The following is a 20,898-nucleotide window of genomic DNA, read 5'->3' on the forward strand; positions in this document are numbered from 1 at the left end:
GAAAACAAAGGAAGGACAAACCACTTTCATTTCCATATATATAAAGAATGTATAAATATAAAAATGTGGAGATAAATATATGTGTGTGTATGCACAAACATAGACACACACCCTGGTTCTTCCAAATTGCCAACCTGAAATGCTGCGGATCATAAAAAACAGAAATGGAAAGGCAAAAACAGGATCTAAGATGTGGACAAAAATTGGGAATTTTCAAAGCGATAAATCCACAGTAAGTGTTAGGGTTTTGTTTGAAGTCTTCTTGCTTCACTGATGAAGTGAAAGCAGAAAGTGGAAAGAGCACTGTCAAGACCAGTAAAAATATGTGCATCTGAATGCTCTCAGTCCATAAGAACAAGAAGGAAGGGAGATTTCACCTGTCTAGAGAAGAACATAATCACTTAGAAGTGTTAATTTTGAACGATTGTGCTAACAATTAAAATATATGTATGCATTGTTCCTCTGTGGAAAATGGGGTGGGCAAGAAATATGAATATTTTATTAACTGAGACATTTCAAGTGAACACAATGCTAAAAATGTCCTGATCAGATTTAAAAGTAAAGGACAAGTGACTGGAAATGATAAGGTATTTCCATCATGACTCGTCATCTCTTCCGAAAATTTTAATTGAACAAAACCAAAAAATAATGGAGAGACAGTTTATCCTAAGTGTCTCGTGTGGAGAGTCTCCAGTCTGGGTCTTATTCATTCCCTTTTCACGAACCCCTTTCACTCCATAGGTGTGAACAGGTGCAGGAACACAGATTTATTCACCTGAGTCTTAGCAAGTGGCAAAACCCTGTATGAACACAGCTGAGGTGAGCGACAGCCAGAACCAAAGGAATGCATGAAAGGAGTGCCTGGGTAATTTTTGCCAGCTCTGTTGAGCATGCAGAGAGAAGAGATGTGGGAGGCTGTGTTGATCAGGGTATCCTCATTAAAGGCATTTTTGTTCCTTCTCCCTGATTCTGCAGGAAGCATCTCTGCTGCTGGCTGGGGTTGGGTGCCGGGGGTGGTGTGTCACTGGTGCCGTCAGCTGAGCAGGCAGGGGAATATCTCTCCTTGCCTTTGATGAAACTCTGTCTCGACTGGTGGCAGCTTTCCTCAAATCCACACGGCAGCCTGTGCATGAAAGATTTCCCACAAGTTGTAAAAATATTCAGAACTGTGTTATATAACCACGTTCCCCCTTTAATCGTTTTTGATCCATTTTTTACTAATGAAGATGTGATATGACAGGAATAGTTCATCTTTTTTTCTCCCTGCAGAGCCTGTTGGCATAGAAATGAACTCTCTGTAACCTGTGGAAAAGAGAGGAGTTTACTTTTTAAGCTGTTTTCTGTTTCTACTTGTGTTTCATATTGTCAAACATCAGATGCTTAAAAGGTCTATAACACAGCAGGCTGAAGTGCAGTGACCTGCTGCTCTTTCACATTCAAATTAATAAAGTAGCTCATGGTGCAGACCTTTAGAAAGGCAAGAGATTATACTTTTTTAAGGCAGAAGGGGATTTATTATGATAGAAATTAATCTCTGCAGACATTACTATAGGGCTCTATTCTAAGCCTTGAAGTAGGGACACATTTTTACAGTGTTGTACTATTAGATTAAATCCAAATCTTAAGTCAGCACTTTATCTTCACCCAGGATTCAAATGACAATTCTCTGCTTAGAATAATCTGGCTTTCTTTTTGTAATGCCATCTCAGGTCTTGAGAAATCAGCCGGTGCATCCCCTCAGATTACAAGCCCAGAAAAAGTTAAAATTCTAAAAAAATTTTTACACCTGGTTTACAACAAATACATTGCAGTTCTCCACCAGAACTACAAGCTACAGCTTAACTGCGTGGAGTCTCTTCATGCCAGAGGCTTCCAGAAGTAACTACCTTGATATTTGTGAGATAAAATCATGGATTGGTTATTCTGATTTACATTCTCCTGTAGTTTTCCTATCCAGCAAGTGGACGTTCAAAGTTGATGTTATCATTTTATGCATTTTCTAAAACCATTGAGGCACTCTGCCATGAATGTTCCAGCTAGAAATTTAGCTGAACTTTCTACCTGCACAATAAGCAAATCAGCCAAGAAAAGAAGCAGAAGCTGGTAGATGAGCTATTGGTATCTAGAAACCTTATTTTTCAAATAATAAATGAGACAATTTAATTATTGCAACTGTCTTTTTTACCTCAGGAGAAACAAATTAGCTGCTTTGCCATTAAATCTGAAGAAACAGCTTACAAATTTCTTAAAAAGAGCTGCAGAGCTCATCTGTTTCTATGTTCACGCTTTGTATCTCTGCACAGGTGTGTCTTCAACATGATTTATGGTTCTGCTTCTCAGTGGTGCTTCAGCTGTGGAGAAATAGGTGTGAACTTGGACACTGCAGATGATTCTGTAAATCAGGAAACTATTAAGGCTCTTATTCTGAAAATTGATTTTAACGTGAAAATGCTACAAGTAGCAAGTACTTTCTCAGTCTTCTTCTGAAGTTTAGGTGCTCTTCTGGGCTTCAGAACTGGTGCTTGTTTTTGCTATATCTAGACCAGATTTCTGTTGACTGGTTATTTCCTGGGCTGTTTATTTTTTGGTGCTGCCTGGAGATTTCTCCTTTGGAACAAGTTTCATTCTCATGAAAACGAATGGCCATTATTTTTATTTCTTCTGAAAGCGCTTTCAAAATAAGCCATATTTCCTGTAGCCACACAGGAAATTGAGTACAATTATGTCTGCTGTTTTAGATAGAAATTATGGCCCTCCTCTTCCCATCAATGGTGGAACCAAAAGCTTGAACTTTTAAAACAGACACTGTAAAGAATACCAGTGAAAAGCTTTGTGTCTCCCTAGAAATCTGTGCATCTAACACCATAAACTCATGTATCATTCTCTTTGCAGCCACAGCATCAGCACATTTAGCTCAGTACCAGCTGCTGTATATTTCATTGCCTCATTATATAAGGTATACTCAATGTGTTCATCTTTATATTTAATGCCCATTACATGAAAGAATAAAGGCAGTGGAATTTTTCCATCCACACTTGCTATTTCACAGAATGTGCTCTATTTCTAAATTGTAGAAGGAAATGTGGCCCAAACACCTGAATGGTCATTATTCAACTGCTTCTGTCATTACAGTTTGGAAACGTTGTGAATCTCCATGATTTTTTGAAGGTGGGTTTCTTTCTTTATCATCAGATCATTGTGTCAAGCCAATGTCTCCCAGAGCAGCACTTCTGCCAGAAATCCTAATAGTTATCCTTCTAGGTGTTATAAGGTAGTTGAGGGAAATTTTCTCCATTTCAGGCTAATGATGTTGTTCATGGGGACTGGAATGCTTCTCTCATGCCTGATATAGGACCTTAGCTTTTGGCAGGTCTTTCTGTCCCAGAAAAGATAACACTAAATAGTGAAGAGTTTTAAGTTGGAATAATTAACTCTTTTTCGTATTTTTCATTTTTCACTGCAAATTAATTAGTGTATAACAATGGCAGCTGGCTGGTCTGTCTGGTTTTAGAATGAGTGCTTTACAAAGGGGCAGGTGGCTGTGGGATGGGACTTCTCCCTCTGCACATCTTCTTCAGCCTTCATATCACACAAGTTGTTTTCATAAACTGTGAATTTCTGTTCCTGACAAGAATTGATGGGCTAGCTGTTAACACCACAGAGTGCTGCATTATTTATACACAAGGGTTGGGTGCCTTCTTTCAGGCTGTCCTTTGCTGTCAGGCAAAGGATTGAACTCCTCAGTCAGGAATCACGCAATGTTTCGTGGGGTTTTATGGGATTAAAAAAATGTGTTGTATAAATGTTTAAAGTTCAGCAAAGAGCGGGTATACAACTTCTGCCTGACTCCCCACCACTACCTGCATGTGGAAACAAGCAATAGTTGTACACCCAGCATTTTATTGAGAAGGACGTGGCTTAAAAGTAGTTATGTGAACACATGCAAAGGAGTATGATGGACTTACAGAACGGTTTTTCTCTGGATGCTTTTAATGAAAAAGATCCAGGTTCATTGATTGAGTTATTCACTGTGGGCAAAAACCATCATATTCCTTAAAAAAAAATTCCTAGTTTTTATTAGAGAGCAAATATATCACCATTTAATTTGAGTTTTGCTATATAATTTTTCCCAAGTTTGGAGAATTAGGGAGGGTTCTTAATTAAAATTTTAATTTTGGGTTTGGATGGATCGCTTTGATTTTATTCTTTTTGTCATGCTTTTTTTTTTATTCTTAACCAACCATGGTTTCCAAAGAGAGGATGGACAATTCCCTAAAGGACTTATTTGACTTCAAAATGTTCTGAAGAAATTAAAGATGTGCAGAAAAATAATAATAAAAAAATCCCACAGATTTAATACCATTTGATACTAAATCAAGTATCAAAGGTTTATGTACAGTCTTCAGACTCTCTTTTACACTTGAGTGGCCACATAAAGAAATGTGCAAGGTTACTCAGACATAGGAAAGACAAACATGAATTACTGTTTTTATTTGACATTGACTCTTACTAGAATCCTTTCAGAATGTCTTAATAAAAGTACCATAATAATTTGTCTTTTGATTTTTTTTTTTTAATAACTGAATTTCTCTTGGAATGTTTGTTTAATCTAAAGAAATTTGTCAAATTATACGGTGTGTTACACAAACAGCATATTGCCAATCACCATGGAAAGCCATCAGCACAGAGCACACTCCTGCAAGATTTATTGTAAATTATATATTTCCTTTTTTGGGTTTATTTTACTCTTCCATTCCAAAAATCTCTCAGGTTAAATTATAAAACCACTGTGGTGTCAAAAGCTGTGTCACATTTTAATGGTAACAAATACCTTTGTCAGTTGTGTTAAGACCAAATGCACTCATATCAGCTTTTCTCACTAATAACAGAGCCGTCAAAATCAAGTTCTGTTGATCAAACTGAGTGGAATGTATAACAAATTAGGTTTCAATATTTCAACATGAATGTCCTCTCAAGAGGCACTAAATGTAAATCAAGGAGAATATTCTTGATTCCAAAGTGATATTTATTTTGTTCAGCACAATTTCACAGACAATAAGCTATAAATAAGGGAGATAACATTTTACGTGACTTCTGATACATTTCAACATTTGCAGAACCTGGTACCTCATTTAAGTAGAATTGTGGAGCCTTTCATTTCCTCACTATATCATATTTGATTTTATACTATGATATAATTTAACCATTGTTGTTTAAAGTATAGACTTTTCCTCTTTAGTCCTCATTAGCACTATGTGAATGAGACAAGTTAGGGTTGGGGAGGTCGGGGGTTTTTTTGTTTTGTTTATTTTTTGGTTTTGGTTTTTTGGGGGTGTTTTTTTTTTGGTTGGAACTTTTTGTTCCTTGTGTTTTCTCCCTTGTTTTTAAACCCTTTTTTTTTTTGATATCCTATGTATTCACTTTATTTCTGTGATGTGGTATAATGATATTGCAAAAACTGCACTAGTGACTGACAGGCCAAGGTGGTGGGTCAAAAGAGCAATTAGTGCAGTTATTTCCTGAACATGGAAATAAATGGCTGTTGACAGAGGAAAACATCTGCTTTATTAGTCCCAAACTGTAGGTCGGGTCACTTTATTTCAGACTGAAAAAGCCAACAGGAATTTTCAGACCCATGAAAACCACACGGTTGACTGTCCACACTTTGGTAATTGCAGGGGATTTCATTTTCTGGAAATATAATGTAAAATTGGGTGTGCATTCTGCTTGTCGTTCAACACAAAATTTACAAATGCAAACAGTGTTTTGTCTGTTTTCCTTTTACAACAATGGCATAATTGAAATCAGAAGGACACCAAATCAGGAAATATGTAGAGAAAATATCCTCTCTCATTTTTATCAGAATATCCATACAGATTTGCATAATAAATGTTCCTGCTCCAGATGCTATTTAGTTTATTAATTTAATTAGAGGTGTGGGAATACATTTGTCAGAGCATTCATTTAATAGTAGCTGTTCTTTCACAACCAATAGCCTAAGCCCCATAAAGTAATAAACAAGCATCCTTTGCTACCCCAATAATGCAACAAAAACAGAAAATGAGAAGCCTTGACTTATTTAAATTCAGCTAGGAAATATCATTTACTGTTCTCAAACAGCTTTGCTTCTCCATCAGATGGACAGTCTTCAAGACAAAACTGTTAATATCAAGTACATGATAGTTCTCTGTGTCATGAAGACACCCTAAAGCTGACAAAAAAATAAACAAAATTACAAATAATCTGGCAAACTACTGCACAACTGCAGTTTTTCTGTGCAACTGATGCACAGAATTCAAAAAGGCAGTTTCGTGCATCAGTTAAATTTCTTAACCAACAGTTAGATGGGAAATTTTCCCACCAAGGATTAATCTGAAATTCATGTGCACGAAAGGTGTTGAAATCCTGAGTTTTGAGTTTACTGCCAATATAATCCAAAACATGCTCTAATGTCAGTACTGCTGACATAAACCAAATTAATTTCTCTAACTCTTTGCAATGACATGGCAAAAATCTGGCAATTTTCAATTAGAAAAAAAAAAAAGTTCTTTTTTCTAATAGTGATTTATCTGTAGATCTTTCTTTCAGATGTATCTACTGCACAAAATATTGTTATTTTTAAATACAATGATGAGTAATAGAGAGCACAAATCTGCCTTTCAAGATGAAGATTGAGATAAATAAAATTCATGTCAATATAAGGTTAATTATCTGAGAAAAAGTGTTAAATTGAAGTTGACCAAAGCCTAGGGGGTTCTTTAGGATTGCTTCCAGTTATCCCAATGGTGACAGAATGCAATCTGTAGATATCCTGACTGTCTTCAAGTTACAAAAAAGTAAAAAAATGCTGCTTGCTATTGTCTTTTGAGAATGAATTGAGTTTAAGGCTATCACATTTTACGGAGTGGAAGATTAGGGAAAGACGATTATGTGGAGGTGTGCTCTTAAATAAAGACAAAATTGAGTCAGCCAAAAGTCATTCAAAGGACATAGAGTTTGCCATTATTTGGTTAACAAAAATCGGCCACTTTTACAGCCTGTGCGTAACTTTTGGTGATTTTTCTACAAGAACCTTGTTTTCCTTTCCCTGTGCCCCACAGCGGACGTGTGTGACTCCAACCCCTGCCAGAATGGTGGCATCTGTCTGTCGGGGCTGAACGACGACTTCTACTCCTGCGAGTGTCCCGAGGGCTTCACAGACCCCAACTGCTCCAGCCTTGTGGAGGTCGGTAAGTGCAAATTTACTTGCTGAAATAACTCAAGAGCCCCATTAATCTGTGGCTGACCAAGTAGTGATCCTGTCCATGGTGTCTTGTGGGGTGATGGGGTTGTTATGTTGATCATTATTGGGTTTTTAACCTTATATCTGTGCCATAGACATCTCTATAATAATTAACAGAAAGTTGAAAGAGCGTCTGAGAACATTGTTGCTGAGAGAAGTCCAGTGCTCCACTTCACAAAAAGTCCATTGTGGTGACTTACAAGTGACCAACATTTTTCAAAGATCCATTCCAGATAATTCTATGTATCCTTCTGCAACCAGTGCCCTTTCAAAGCCTCCGTTCCAATAGTTTTATGCTGATGTCCAGAGTAAAGATTAATTTCTTATGGAAATGAAGAGACAGGAACAGCATAGGAGAAAACCAGAATAACACATAGTAGTCACTTGTTTGAATTTCAAAATAATTACCCATCTGGAGGCTCTAATTAATCATTAGATGAGTGCATAGAGCACAAGTCAAATGTACTGAAATTTTGTGATGTGCACTTGACACAGAGCAAACACAAATGTCAGTGGTAGATCCAAAACATCCAGCAGGTCAGGCCTCCATCTTAACAAAACTTGAGACGAAAATCAGAATCTGAAGGAAAATATGGTAGATAGTTCACTGAAAGTTCATTGAGCTCTTGTATAATCCCAAAGAAGGCATAAAAATATGTTTACAGTGCAAAATATTGGAACTGTCACAGCTGGGCTCGACACTGCAACTGTCCTAAATCTGTGTGGTTCTCATTTTTTAATAAATAAATAAAAACTATGCAGGGAGAACCTGGGTACACTGTTCTGAGGATTAAGTATATCTCTCTCATGAGATAAAGGGAGCAAAACTTAGAAACACAGGGCTCTTTTATTTATGGGGTTTCTTTTGTTCATTTTCTTTCCTGAAAATGATGCTACTGCTGTTTTGAGAGTGAATTCTACATGTCCACAATGCAGTTTTAGAGGAATTTTGGATTTCATTTGATTCCCCTTAACTTAAATTTCCTGCAAACAAATGGAGTTACTTCCTGTGGGAGAACAACCAACTTCAGGCACCAGCTGTGCTTTTTTCTGACTCTAAAATGTCATTGTAGGTGGTTACCACCTAAAATTTGAGTTGCACAAGGAGGTGCTTGTTGCCTCGATGAAGCCACACAAGAAGCCGGGAGACACTGCCTCAAATCCTATTTTCCATCCGTCTCCCTATATTTTTTACCCCTGCTTGAATTTATCCTATGTATATAGGTCATGCTACCCTAAGATGGCCTAGACATGGCTTCACTTCAGGAAACTTTTGGGTTTATTGTGTAATTGGCTGGCACAAAATTGCATGGCACATAAGTGGGAGGATGCCAGGCATGAGTGAATCTGAGAATAAATCATATTGTGATAATTGCTACTGTAATTGGCAGATGAGCATTAATAGGGCTTTAAAAAATACACATATACTTAACTGAAATCTTCAAGCACTTCAACTAAAACTCAGTTTGGTAAACAGAGTAAAGCATAAGTAAATAACTTGACAATATGTGGCAATCACAGCACTTACACAAGCAGGATGTTGCATTTCTAGTTTTCAATCCATGGGGAATATTTGCTGGACAACATTGTTTAAGTAAAGAACTTATTAATATTCCTGTAGTAACTAATCTAGAATGTTAATTTAGTTTATGTTTGTCTTGTTTGCTACACGTATGGATTCAGTCTGGCCGTGTTAAAAACTATAAAAATAGATTTTAAAATAATCTCTTACTTTTCAGTAAAATATTATTCTGAATTTTGTACCCCTGTATACACAGTCATATAAGCCACTGGAAAAAAAATGGTATTTCTGGAAAATAATTTGATTTTTTTCCTATGGAAATGATGACAATTAATATAAGCTGTTAGTCAATCAGATTCCATTAATTCCAATACTGAAGTGTTTCAAGCAAAATAATGTTGTAAGGTGGGTCTAGAGGAGCCCAGGAGTGCAAGACCCTGAATGATCACTTTTACTAAGAGTGTTTATTAGATGTAAGATCTAAGAAGGAATGCTTGCAAAGGTTGCTCCTCTTTGGCTTTTTAATGAGTTTTTGCCGAAAAGCTAATCTCTTAATCCCTCATATCTCAAAAAGGCTTCTTGACAATTTTCTGTGTAGTTGAAAACACTTAGTTGGTTAAAAATTGGTATTCAGGATGTCAAGAGGTACCACGTAGGAAGAAAAGAGGAGGGTGAGGAAAAAAAAACAACACAGAGAAGAGCCTTTGTCACTCTGTCTCCCTCAAAAGAGCTGTACAGAAAATTTTAAAAGAAGCTGAGTGTTCTCTGCATCCCCCTCATTAGAGACCATCAGACTTCGTTCAGTGACAGGATGCACTGTTGAACTCTGGGCGCCAGCTGGGAAGTCATAAATTTTTCAAGGAACATACCTTAAACAGGAGGATTTTCACAGTAAAAGACAACAGGGATTTTACTTAATCATGCATTAATGTGGGTAAATAAAAGGCAATCCCATTCAGACAGCAAGTCGTGAACTATGCAGAGGAAAAAAAAAATAGATGCATACAAGTACCCAGGAAGATCAAATATTTAGGCAGAATTCTTCCCTAAATAGATCAACATAGATTCAAGACAGTTTGGGAGCTGCATGGATATGCAAGAATGCAACTCCCTTTATTACCTTAACAGAACTAAAATTTAAAACAACCTGATATTGACCATAGTACCAATTTCAAGCTAAGAAGATTAGTTGATAATGTGTTTTTACAAATTTACCCATGGAAAAATATTATTTTTCTGCCATATTTAACTTTTTTCTGACCCTGTAACTTTGAGTGTGCCTAAACCAAAATTTATATAAAATGCTTGTGATACTAATTTGTATATTTTAAATTGCTAATCCCACTCTTTTGTTAATGACAATCCCACTTTACTTCCAATATTTACTTATATACTATACCTAGCCATGCTAAAAGACTTGAGTGGAGGTGATAGATCTGTAATATCCCCCTTATTTGTGCAGCCAGGTTTTTCAGTGCTCTAACAGATTTTAAATACCTGATAAACTGGCAGAGAATAAAATAGAGACAGGCAGCAAAATGTCTGTTTTAGTTGTTTTCTGTACAACACATCCTCCAGCGAGGTAGAGAAGGATTTATCTAAACAGATAAAAGGTGATTATATGAAACATTCCAAATAGCAGGATGTTTTCCAAAGATGATAAGAACACTATGGTGTGAGTTAACTCTTCAGCAGACACCTGTCCACGTATATGGAAGCATTAATTTTAATGTAAATTGAAACAAAATAATTTTCAAGTAATTAATATTGGCATTGAAATGCATTGCAGAGAAGTTGACAGACTTCACATCTTTTAAATAACTCATGAGCAATTCTCAGGAATAATGTAAATTACAGAAGTACAATAAACAACAACTGTTACAGACAATTAATAAGAGTCTTTAATGAATTCTGCTCAGGAAAATTCTTAATGTGCTGCCTGTCAACTTGGGTGACTAGTTAGCCATGGACAGCACAAAAGGGGAGCTATGAAATGACACTGGGGGAAGTTTTCTTTGAAATAAAAATTCCTCCTGCTTTGTTTAGTGTGTGCATAAGGGAAAATGGGGGGAGAAATGCAACATTAATGACTAAAAAAGAGCAGGTAGGTTTATTATGCCATAAGGCAATGAGAGCATGCTCCATGAGTGACCACGTTCATGTTTGAATTCTGAGCATCTTAAAACTACTCGGTTTTGATCTTCCAAATCTGAAATTCAATAACTGTCTGAGAGGATAAACTGGTGAACATGTTTAGTTTATTTAAGTGAAAAAACCTAACAGATGTCAAATAGGCTGCTAGCATCCTTTTGGAAAGTGTCTATGACTTTTATGTCAGCTCTCAATACTCACTGAGAGGATCTCATTATTGAGAAACATGGTAAAAATGCCTGTGTGCATTTTGGAAGGGTGGAAGAGCAAGTTAATGATCTTGTAGTTGATGATCAAGGGATGTTGGGTCTAAGTGCAGCATGGAGACTGAGCGAAGGGAGAAGGGTTGAAAGGTAAACCAGACGTGCCAGTTTTCCACAACATCTTTATTCTGCCAAGTGATTAAGAAGTGATTGTGGGGTTCCTTGCTTAGTACATTGCAGTTTTCTATATCAGTTCAGTCTTTCCAGTATCCAAAGTAAACTATTTCTTTGACAGCTGCTGTCTCTCAGCCAGAAATGCAGGAATCAAAGGGGTTCTTCCCTTTTCCTGCTGTTAAATAAAAAATTCAGTGAGCTGGATTAGGCCCAGCGTGCTGTGATTTGTTTGCTTTGTGGCTTTATTTGCACAACCTAAGAGTCTACTTCTGCTTTCCTGACCTCTGCACTGACAGGACAAGGGCTTCTGAAATAAATTAGTACAGAAAAAATTCCTGTCACTCATTTCCAGTCAGTCTTGTAGATGCTTTTCAATGCCATGATTGGAAATGACTGAATGATTTCATAGATGCTTTTATAGTCTTAACTGTAGGAACCCAGAGTGCCCAGAATATTTCTCTGCCTGTTTTTAAGGGTTCTTACCCCCCTGAACAACATTGTTTTACCTCCAACTTTGGAAGAAATTACCAACGATCAGACAAGAACTAGAAAATACAATGGTGTGAATTAGGTGATAGACTACTATGTAAGATTGTCACAGGGTGAAAAATTTAAAGGTTTTGGGCTTCTCTTTGTAGTAAATAGATGAGAGTAAAAAATATCAAAATGGAGGGTTGTTGTTGTTCTCTAAACCTCCTTCTCCTTCTTCTACCACTCCATATTCTGAAGTAAAAGTAGTTTGGAATGATTGGATAGAGAATTCCACAGTTCCTGGCTATGTTACTGAATAATTGGTAGGAAAGTGAAAAAATAATATACGTTTTTAGTGACTATTGGTTAAAATATCTTTAAAAGACTGTGTAAATCTTGATAATTGGACTTCTCTCCTGCTTTCTGTTCTCTATGTTATGCCTGGGTCACGCTAGTGGCTCAGTTCCTCAGATAAGACAATAAACAACTATCTGGAAGCATTGAAACTCCAGGAAAAGTCTGGGTTTATTCTTTGAAACTCCTTGCAAGGACTTTAAAATATTCTCTCCCACCAGGAGGGATTTGATTTACGGCACGGTTTAGTGTCACTTAACAATATGTGATTTTTTTTTATAAGGAGGGTTGTTTGCACCACACATTGAACATATGTACTAATGGATTTTCCGAGGTGGAAATGGTGAAATGAATGCACTCTTACAAAAGAATTCCAATTACTTAACATCATGTGCATCTAGTTTGCAACTGATATGAAAGTATTCACTTTATCTGTAAATTAGGTGGCCTGAATAATACAAATAAAAGCACTGGCACTCACAAAATCAGAATAGTTGAAGATGTGAGGCAACTGTGGAGGTCTATAGCCTAACCCCACCTCTCAGTGGATAATCCAGGAGTGTAGATTTCTCAGGGTTGTGTCCAGTTGAATTTTGAATATTTCCAGAAGTGGAGATTTTACAGCTTGTCACAGCAATCTGTACCAGTGTTTGATCACCTGCGCAGGGAAAAAAAGCAAGGAAACAAACAGATAAACCCCCAAACCCCAAATATATTTAAGTGTAATTTTTTGAAATTTAGTTTTTTCTCATTGTGCTGTCACTATGTACCACTGAGAAGTCCCTGGCTCTGGTGTCTTTATTTCTATTTTCTGCTCCAGCTTGACAGTCTGATTTTAGGGAAATAATCACATCCCTTGGCCTGCTGGCACTCCTCTCCCTAGTGCAATACAGTCCTAGGTGCAGATTGCCCAGGATATTGGGAAACAGAGTGTGGACTCCAGATTTCAGCATCTATTTTCACTGCTTTGGGTGTAAGTGTCACCCAAATTGATTATATGTACTCCTATATTAGCAAAATCTATGCAAGTGACTCATTTGCCACGTTTCTTATTGTCAGCAGGTAGACTTTAATATATGGCTGTGAACTGTCATGCTTTACACTTGATACTGATTTATTATTTGGAAAAATTGCAAAGGAAATTATTATCTTTTTGCTGATATTCTCACTCTCAAAAACAATTTCAATGGTTCTGTTGGTAAAAGAAGTTTAACATCAGAGGTGAGATGGGCCTGTGTTTATTTGAATTCAGCAAGAATAATCAGGTTCCATGGTCAGAGGTTAGGTTCTTCTGGGAAAAGAGCGAGAGAGTGGGAGGGGAGGGATAGAAAACAGATTCTTTTCTGCAGGGCTTTCTCTATGGTACTTATTTGGATTCTGTGCTGATTTCTTTCCTCATAGGCAAAGATGGAAGGTGTGAGTTTTCTTAAGCAGCAGCTTATTGCTGGAGACATTCTTTGAAATGTTCAGACTTCCTCTCCTGAATGGTGAAAGTGGTTGAGGAGCAGGGCCCCATCAACGCGGCTCCCAATTAAAACAAAGCTGATTTTGTGGGAACGTGATTTCTGTTTGTTTACTTCCAGTGGGAAACATCCCCAAGGTATTCACTAAACCCCACTTCCTTCTTCCTTTCCTTATAATAAGAATTTGTAGTTTGGATGTAGACTGGTGACTTTCCTCTTAGTAAGTCTGTAGCAGTTGCATGTTCAGCATGTTGAGGGCATTCCTCAGTGTTCTATTCTGAAGCCTACAGCTTCACATTTCTGTTATAACAGTGGTTTTATGTGGAGTTAGCTGCAAACCACATTTTTAAAACAGAAATTATCACGTAATCAAGATGTTCTCACAGGTTACAGAACTCTGTTAAAAGCAATCAATACATATTAATAAAAATAATTTGAAAAATTAGGCCCCAATGTTTCGTTTCTGGGTAGGCTGAAAAGTGCATAATGCACAGAAATCTAAATTGAGTGGTCTGAATGCATGAGAGTGGAATAACTTGATAAATGGCATTGATTGCAGGGCAGAAAATGTTGCAAGGCATAATTTACAATATTTCTGCCAAAACAATTGCCTTTGGTGTTGATTGCCAGCAAATCTGTTGTGAAAATAAGGTTTCGAGTCACAACTGGTGACGAGGGTGCAATAATGGGTATTCCCAGATTCACAGAATCCCAGGTTGGAAAGGACCTCAAGGATCATCTGGGTCAAACTTTCTTGGCAAAATCATGGTCCAGGCAAGATGGGCCAGAGCCCTGCCCAGCTGAATCTTAAAAATGTCCAGTGTTGGGGAGTCCATCACTTCCCTGGACAGATTACTCCAGTGGGTGATTGTCATGCCTGAAAGGATTGAAAATTGTTCCTCTTGTGTCCAATCAGAGCCTCGCCAGGAGTCCCTGGGACCCCTTACCCCTTGTCTTTTCCGTGTGGCTCCGTGTACAAAGGGAGTCTCCACCTCCTCTGTGGCCACCCTTTAAACAGTGGAACGTGTGGGGAGGGCTCCCCTCAGCTTCCTCTCCTCAAGGCTGAACAAACCCAGGTCTCTCAGCCTTTCCTCACCTGTGAGACTTCCCAGCCCTTGGATCCTCTTTGTGGCCCTTTTCTGGGCCCTCTCCATCACAACAGGGACCAAACCTGGGCAGAGTGCTCCAGGTGTGACCCAACAAACTCTGAGCAAAGCGGGATCATGAATTCACCTCTGATGGACATGGCCTTGTTGATGCCTCTTTGTGTGAAAAATCCCTACGTTCCTTCTCCATCTCTTGCCCTTTGCTCCACAATGTCCTTGAGCCTCTTGTCCTGGGGAGTCCCAGGGCTGGACACACCACTGCAGATGTGTCTTATTGTAGGCAGACAGAAGGATCACACACCCTAACCCGCTGACAGTGCTCTGCCTAATGCAGCCCAGAATGCTGCTGCCAATTGTAAAAAAACATCGTTCATACAATAGTTAGGTTTAATCAGAATGTTTCCTGTATACAGTATTTTGAAATACATGACAGACCTTAAAAGTGTATGCGGTACCACTGATCTCAATACGACCACACACAATGTTTGTAGGTAGTGAAAACTTTAATTCCTGAATGAGAAATGCCCTGTCAAATAAACCCTATGCTGGAATTCATATCACATTTCTTATTTTTCTGTTCCCAAATTTGTTATTTGAAAGTACAAACTGGCCAGGGATAAGCAGTTCTGGTCACACATTAGAGGGTGACCAGTGGTACACTCTGAAGGAGATTTTATGAATTTTATGTGTCTAATTAGAAGGACAAATGGAAAACATCCAGGCTCTTGTTGGCAGGCCTACTGCCCAGGATGAGACCTTGCAAAGAAAAACAAGGTTTTTGAGCATGGGTTTATTTGCAAAAACACATCCCCAGACCCTGCTTTCAGTTGGAGGGATGAAGGACTCAATAGCGCATCATGTTTTGATTAAAAGCTCCAACACTGATGGCAAGACTTGCATGCAGAAATATTGAGAAAAGCATGCATGTAAGCCATGGAGAACTGGGACAAACTGTGGACTTTCCATCCAGGTGTTATTGAACTTGAAAGTCGAAGTGTTCCGAGCCTGTAAAATGCAGGGTGCTCCAGAAACAAGAGCTGGCACCTGCCTGGGCTGTGTGTACTGGAAGGGAGGCATCTCTTGTGAGCCAGGTCCATTTCCACAAGGTTTTACCCTGTTATATTGGGTGAAGAAGAGAAAGAAAAAGGAACAGAATAAAAAAAAAAAAAGAGCCATTTTCCCAGAAATGTGTTGTGTCTATGGCCTTATGTATTTTTTAAACCAGCTTCAAAAGAAGTAGGTAGAATAAACTGGTTATGCTTTGTCAGATCTGCCAGTGAAATAGGCAGCACATAAAAATCTGGAGAGCTTATGCTGACAGACAGGGGGAAATTGCTCTTTGGATAGGTGGTCTTAGCGTTGTCTGGAAAGAGAAGTGTTCAAGTAATTCAAATAGGTCTTGGTGGGCAGCAGCTGCATCAGACTAAAGCAGTAGAGTACATGACACATCAAGATCTAATGAAATAAATACTCTGGTAACAATATCCTGCACATTTTCACATCCCTAAGTACCTCTGGAGTGGTCCAGGTGCCTGTGAGACTCACTGACACAGCTGCCAGGCTGTTTGTTGTGATGTTCCACGTCACGTTGACTTTGCTCTTCAGTGTCCCTGTCCTGGTGTTTAAAATGGGTCTCTCATCACTTTTAAAATATTACTATTATTATAATTATTATTATTATCATCATTGTTGTTAACATATGGAAACCATACATATTTTATGGTTCATAATAAATTATTACTGCCTTTAAGACAGTTTCTATTACTAGATCATTTTTTAATGTATGCCATTATCATTGCCATATAGTTGAGGTCTCTGTGATCTTGTCCAGTTCTAAAGAAATTAAGCTTTGTGGGCCTTTTTATACTTTTCAAACACACCACTCATTAGGAATTATTAATTCTTACTGATCAGGGATCATTAAGCATTATCATGCTCAGGATTAATTACTCTTCTGTTTTGCTGGCAATGGGGTGGTAGCTTTATTTTCCTGTTTCTTTAGTTTCTTGGCTAATGCAAAGTAAGTAGTTATGGTGATTTTTAAGAGACCAGGCAACACAATTTCTCATAAAATTTATACTTAAGAAATGTTCTTGATGCACTGCCTGTGTTTGTTTTCCCATTTGATATAATATAGTTTTCTCCTGGATTTTTATGTAGAAGGATGTGACTCAACAGTATGGAAGCAACTTACTAAAAATAAAAATGCCAGAAGGAAGCTGATTCTTTAGCTGAAAAAGCAAATTGGTCTTTAATGAGATGTTAATTCTGGCATCCTAGGAGATTCAGATTAGAAGATTTTATACTTCTTAGGAAAAAATGATCAGATGGAAAACCTGGTGGTGTTGAACTTAATGCAAGTCCTAAATGCAATTTGGTGCCAGAGTAAAAGAAACACAAATTAAAAGCCGAATATTGGATCCAGAGACAGATGGACATTATTTGTTTTTTTTTTTCTCTTCCCCTTTAAGTGTTTTACCAGATTCTTTTTTCAAAGCTATTTATATAAAGGGCTCATTAAACAGAGCAAAATACATCATGTTTTGGAATCACTTTTTCTTACTTTTTGCTCTCTGTGTTTGTTTACTTGTTTTTAAGTAATGAATTAAAGGAATACTTCTTTGTTACTAAAAAAACAGATGCAATAGTTCAGGAACCTTTTTGCTTTTCTCCAGTAATAAAAACACTTCTGTTCAGAAGCAGAAGAATGAGAGTACCCAAATGTTTCTCCTAATAAATTTAATATTTCTAACTGGAAAAAGTTGCTATTTAGTACCTCAGAAATTTCTTTTCACTGCATAACTCTGTGTGACCTGATTCCTTTCTATGCTTTTTCCTTTTTGATTTAAAATCTCTGTTAAGTCACTTGCTTAAGGGTCTTTGGTGTTCATCATCCAGATGCAAAATTCCCTTAAGCATTTGAAATACTGTGGAATGATATATCTACTCTCTTACAATTTTTTTTTTCTTGTTCAGTTCCAGAATACTAAGTGCACTTATGGAAGATTGTAAACAGGAATACATAAAACTAGTATTGTCTTGAGCAAACACACCTTACCCTTTATTATGTTGAGGACATTGAGAACTGTTCTTTTTAGAAGAATGTAGAATGTAGAAGAACTGTGCTCATATCAATCAGATGAGACCTTTAAACTTGTTTCAACATGGGATTCATTTGTTCTAAAAACCACATTTTTCCTAGGTAAGGAGAATAACTAAATCCTTTAGTTCTTAATGATTGTTTTGGTTTGTTGTTGTTTCTTCTTCCTTTACTTTTTTCCCCAAATATAAATGTGATCACAGGAACTCCATAATTTCTATGGTTGAAAGTTTTTCTTATTAAGCTACAAAAAAAATGCATGTTTTATTGCAAGGAATCTAGAAAGCAGGGGAATTGCATATGAGAAAATGAAATAAAATATAATAAAAAATAATTACCTATAAAAATTATCTGTCAAAATAACAGAAAGTAAAATATCAGAGGGGCGTCTCACGCTTCCTACCCTGTTTCAGGGTTTTAGTTTTTGTCTGGACTTATTACTATTTAGTCAGATGCACCTGTCCTGCAGCAGCTCATGTCAGGTGTTAATGACAAGGCTGAAATGCCCCTTCTTTTCTTCCTTCATTTACCCAGTGAATTATCTGGGGTGGTTCTTTTGGGGTGAAAAGATGCTACATGCCACATGCTCTTCTTTTTGTGCATTCATGGGTAACGAGAATAATGAGGACTTAAGTGAAATGCTGACTGTATGAAGCATATGAATAATTCAACTGGGGTTTTTTCAGGTTGTATCACAGGTGTACGGCTTTCTCCAACTTGATGATGTTATAAAATAATGATTAATAATAATTAATTCATATTTATGTTATATTAATGACCAGAATTATTAAGGCATGAGGTTTCATGCTGAATTATGGTTGCAGAGCTAGTATTTCACGTGCATTACTTGAGCTGAACACCTGCTTGAGAACTGCCATTGCACCATGAGTTAGGAGAGTCAATATATTATTTCCTATATTAGGAGAAATTAATCAATGAGATGATTGAAATTAATGTTTCAGCTGTTCCCCTGTGGCTGTATCTGTACTATTAGAATACTAATTTGAGGTGCATACTCTAGAGTTATGGATGCCATCTTCATTTTGAAACATGCACTGGAATGGCTCCACTCTAAATCAGGGAATTCTGAAGTCTGGAAAATTCAGAAGGTTGACTCAGACATGACCTTAATTTGTTGTCTCTGAAATTAGGAAAAGGGTGAGGTAGAATTCAAGAGCTTCACAATTTGGTGAAATCACACTTCAGTTTCCTTGTTATTTATGATTCTGTTTGGTTCATGTGTCACTTCATGCATAAGTGGTGCAAATATGTGTAGTTCCACTCTTCTGATCTATGCTTTTGACAGATATCTAATTCCAATATGCATGAATGCATGCAAGGTTTTAATGTTTTTTTCAAATGGATGGGTATGAGACATGCATATGCAACCTGCTTTGTTTGCCTGTCCATAAGCACAGTACTCTGATCATGGAATCACAGAATGTTTTGGGTTGGAAGGGACCTTAAAGCCCATCCATTCTGCCCTGTCCAAGGCTGCCCCAAGCCCCAATGTCCAGCCTGGCCTTGGACACTGCCAGGGATCCAGGGGCAGCCCCAGCTGCTCTGGGCACCCTGTGCCAGGGCCTGCCCATCCTCACAGAGGAGCTATTCCTCCTAATATCTCATCCAAACCTACTCTCTGTCAGTGGGAAGCCATTCCCTGTGTCCTGTCACCCTATCCCCTGTCAGTTGTCTCTCTCCATCTTTCCTGTCAGCTCGTTCAGGCACTGCAAGGCCACAACAAGGTCACCCCAAATCCTCCTCTTCTTCAGGCTGAGCAATCCCAATTCTCCCAGCCTGAATGATGTCCTACACTTACTTCCTAACAGACTAATCAACGCGGTCAAAATATCCAGGAATGTTTAGTTTTGCCATACAAGCTTCTTCTGCATCGAGAACGGGATACAAATTCTCAGACTTCAAATCCTCGTGGAGACGCCTCACATATTGCATTTCCATTCATAGACAGCTCTTCCTGGCCCTTTCCCTTTATGTCAGTGCATCCACACAAACATATGTTATGAAAGATGTGTCTTCTGCATAATGTATTTTTTGTTCCTTTTACCCACCTAAAAGGTCATGGAAAGAGGTTCCAGGGCTTGCAGATATTTTTTCTGCGTAAGATCCCTCACTCTGGAAGATAGGGTATGGAGTGATATGCCTGTGGTTTCAGAGTTTGGGGAAATCCAAGATATCTGTTAATTTCAGAGTCTTTCTTTTCCCAGCCAGTGTTTTTTGTAGCTCCTCATGGGTTTGAACAGCAATAACTATTTGGCTTCTGTTGACTGTTTTTGCTCAACTGGTCCTTTCCAAATGCAGATATGGGAAAAACTAGAGAGGAAAGATCAACTGCTGCTGTGGCAACTGCTTGTAAACATACTTAGGGGTTTTCATGGAGTCTGATGTGTTTCATGATGCAAACAGAAACGGGGCAGACGTAAAATTCCTCATTTGTTGATGATGATTCATTTCCAACATAGACTGGAAGCAACTTCAAATGCATATTTAAGGTTAAATGAATTGGCTACTAATGAACATTTAATGTCCTTTATAAAACCAAACAAATAATAACAAAACCCCCAAAAATAAAGCAAGAAAAAAAAAAGAGTATGTTAGTCCCCAGACTGTCAGATGTGTTGTAGCAAAAGCCATCAAGGGGGAGGTGCCAGGAAAGGATGTACCTGAAGAAGAGGTAATATGTTATTAGAAATATGCTGAAGAACTGAGACATTTTATGCCCAGTTCTTCTCCAACATGATAGTAACATATGCACTCATTAAAAAAATTCTTGCTTCCTTATTTGTTCATCAGTTGCAGTGACTAGAGCTTTAGAAAGGGTGAAAAGCTCAGTTCCAACAACTTGAATTTAAATAAGATGAAAATTATATTCTCAGTGAGAGCCTACAGTGAGTATCATGGGGCTCAGCAGACTATACTTGTCTAAGTACTAATGTTGATTAAAAGACATCATAAAACACCACCACACGGTTTTCAGGTTTTCCAAACCATGTTTTTGAGTTTAGTTTTGTACACAAAACCCATGTTCTTATGGCAGATGTGTCTTTTCCCTAC

General features: G+C 37.7%; 1 protein-coding gene across 1 annotated transcript in view; it reads left to right on the forward strand.

Moving 5' to 3' along the window:
- Positions 1–190: 190 nt before the first annotated feature.
- EDIL3 (EGF like repeats and discoidin domains 3) overlaps positions 191–20,898 on the forward strand; it is a 178,120-nt gene continuing 157,412 nt past the window's right edge. The window contains exons 1-2 of the mRNA XM_017738674.1: positions 191–232; positions 7,070–7,229. Coding sequence (XP_017594163.1) covers positions 191–232; positions 7,070–7,229 — 202 coding nt within the window. The remainder of the gene's footprint in view (positions 233–7,069; positions 7,230–20,898) is intronic.

The sequence above is a fragment of the Corvus brachyrhynchos genome, unplaced genomic scaffold (genome assembly GCF_000691975.1).
Source record: "Corvus brachyrhynchos isolate BGI_N302 unplaced genomic scaffold, ASM69197v1 scaffold376, whole genome shotgun sequence".
NCBI lineage: Eukaryota > Metazoa > Chordata > Aves > Passeriformes > Corvidae > Corvus > Corvus brachyrhynchos.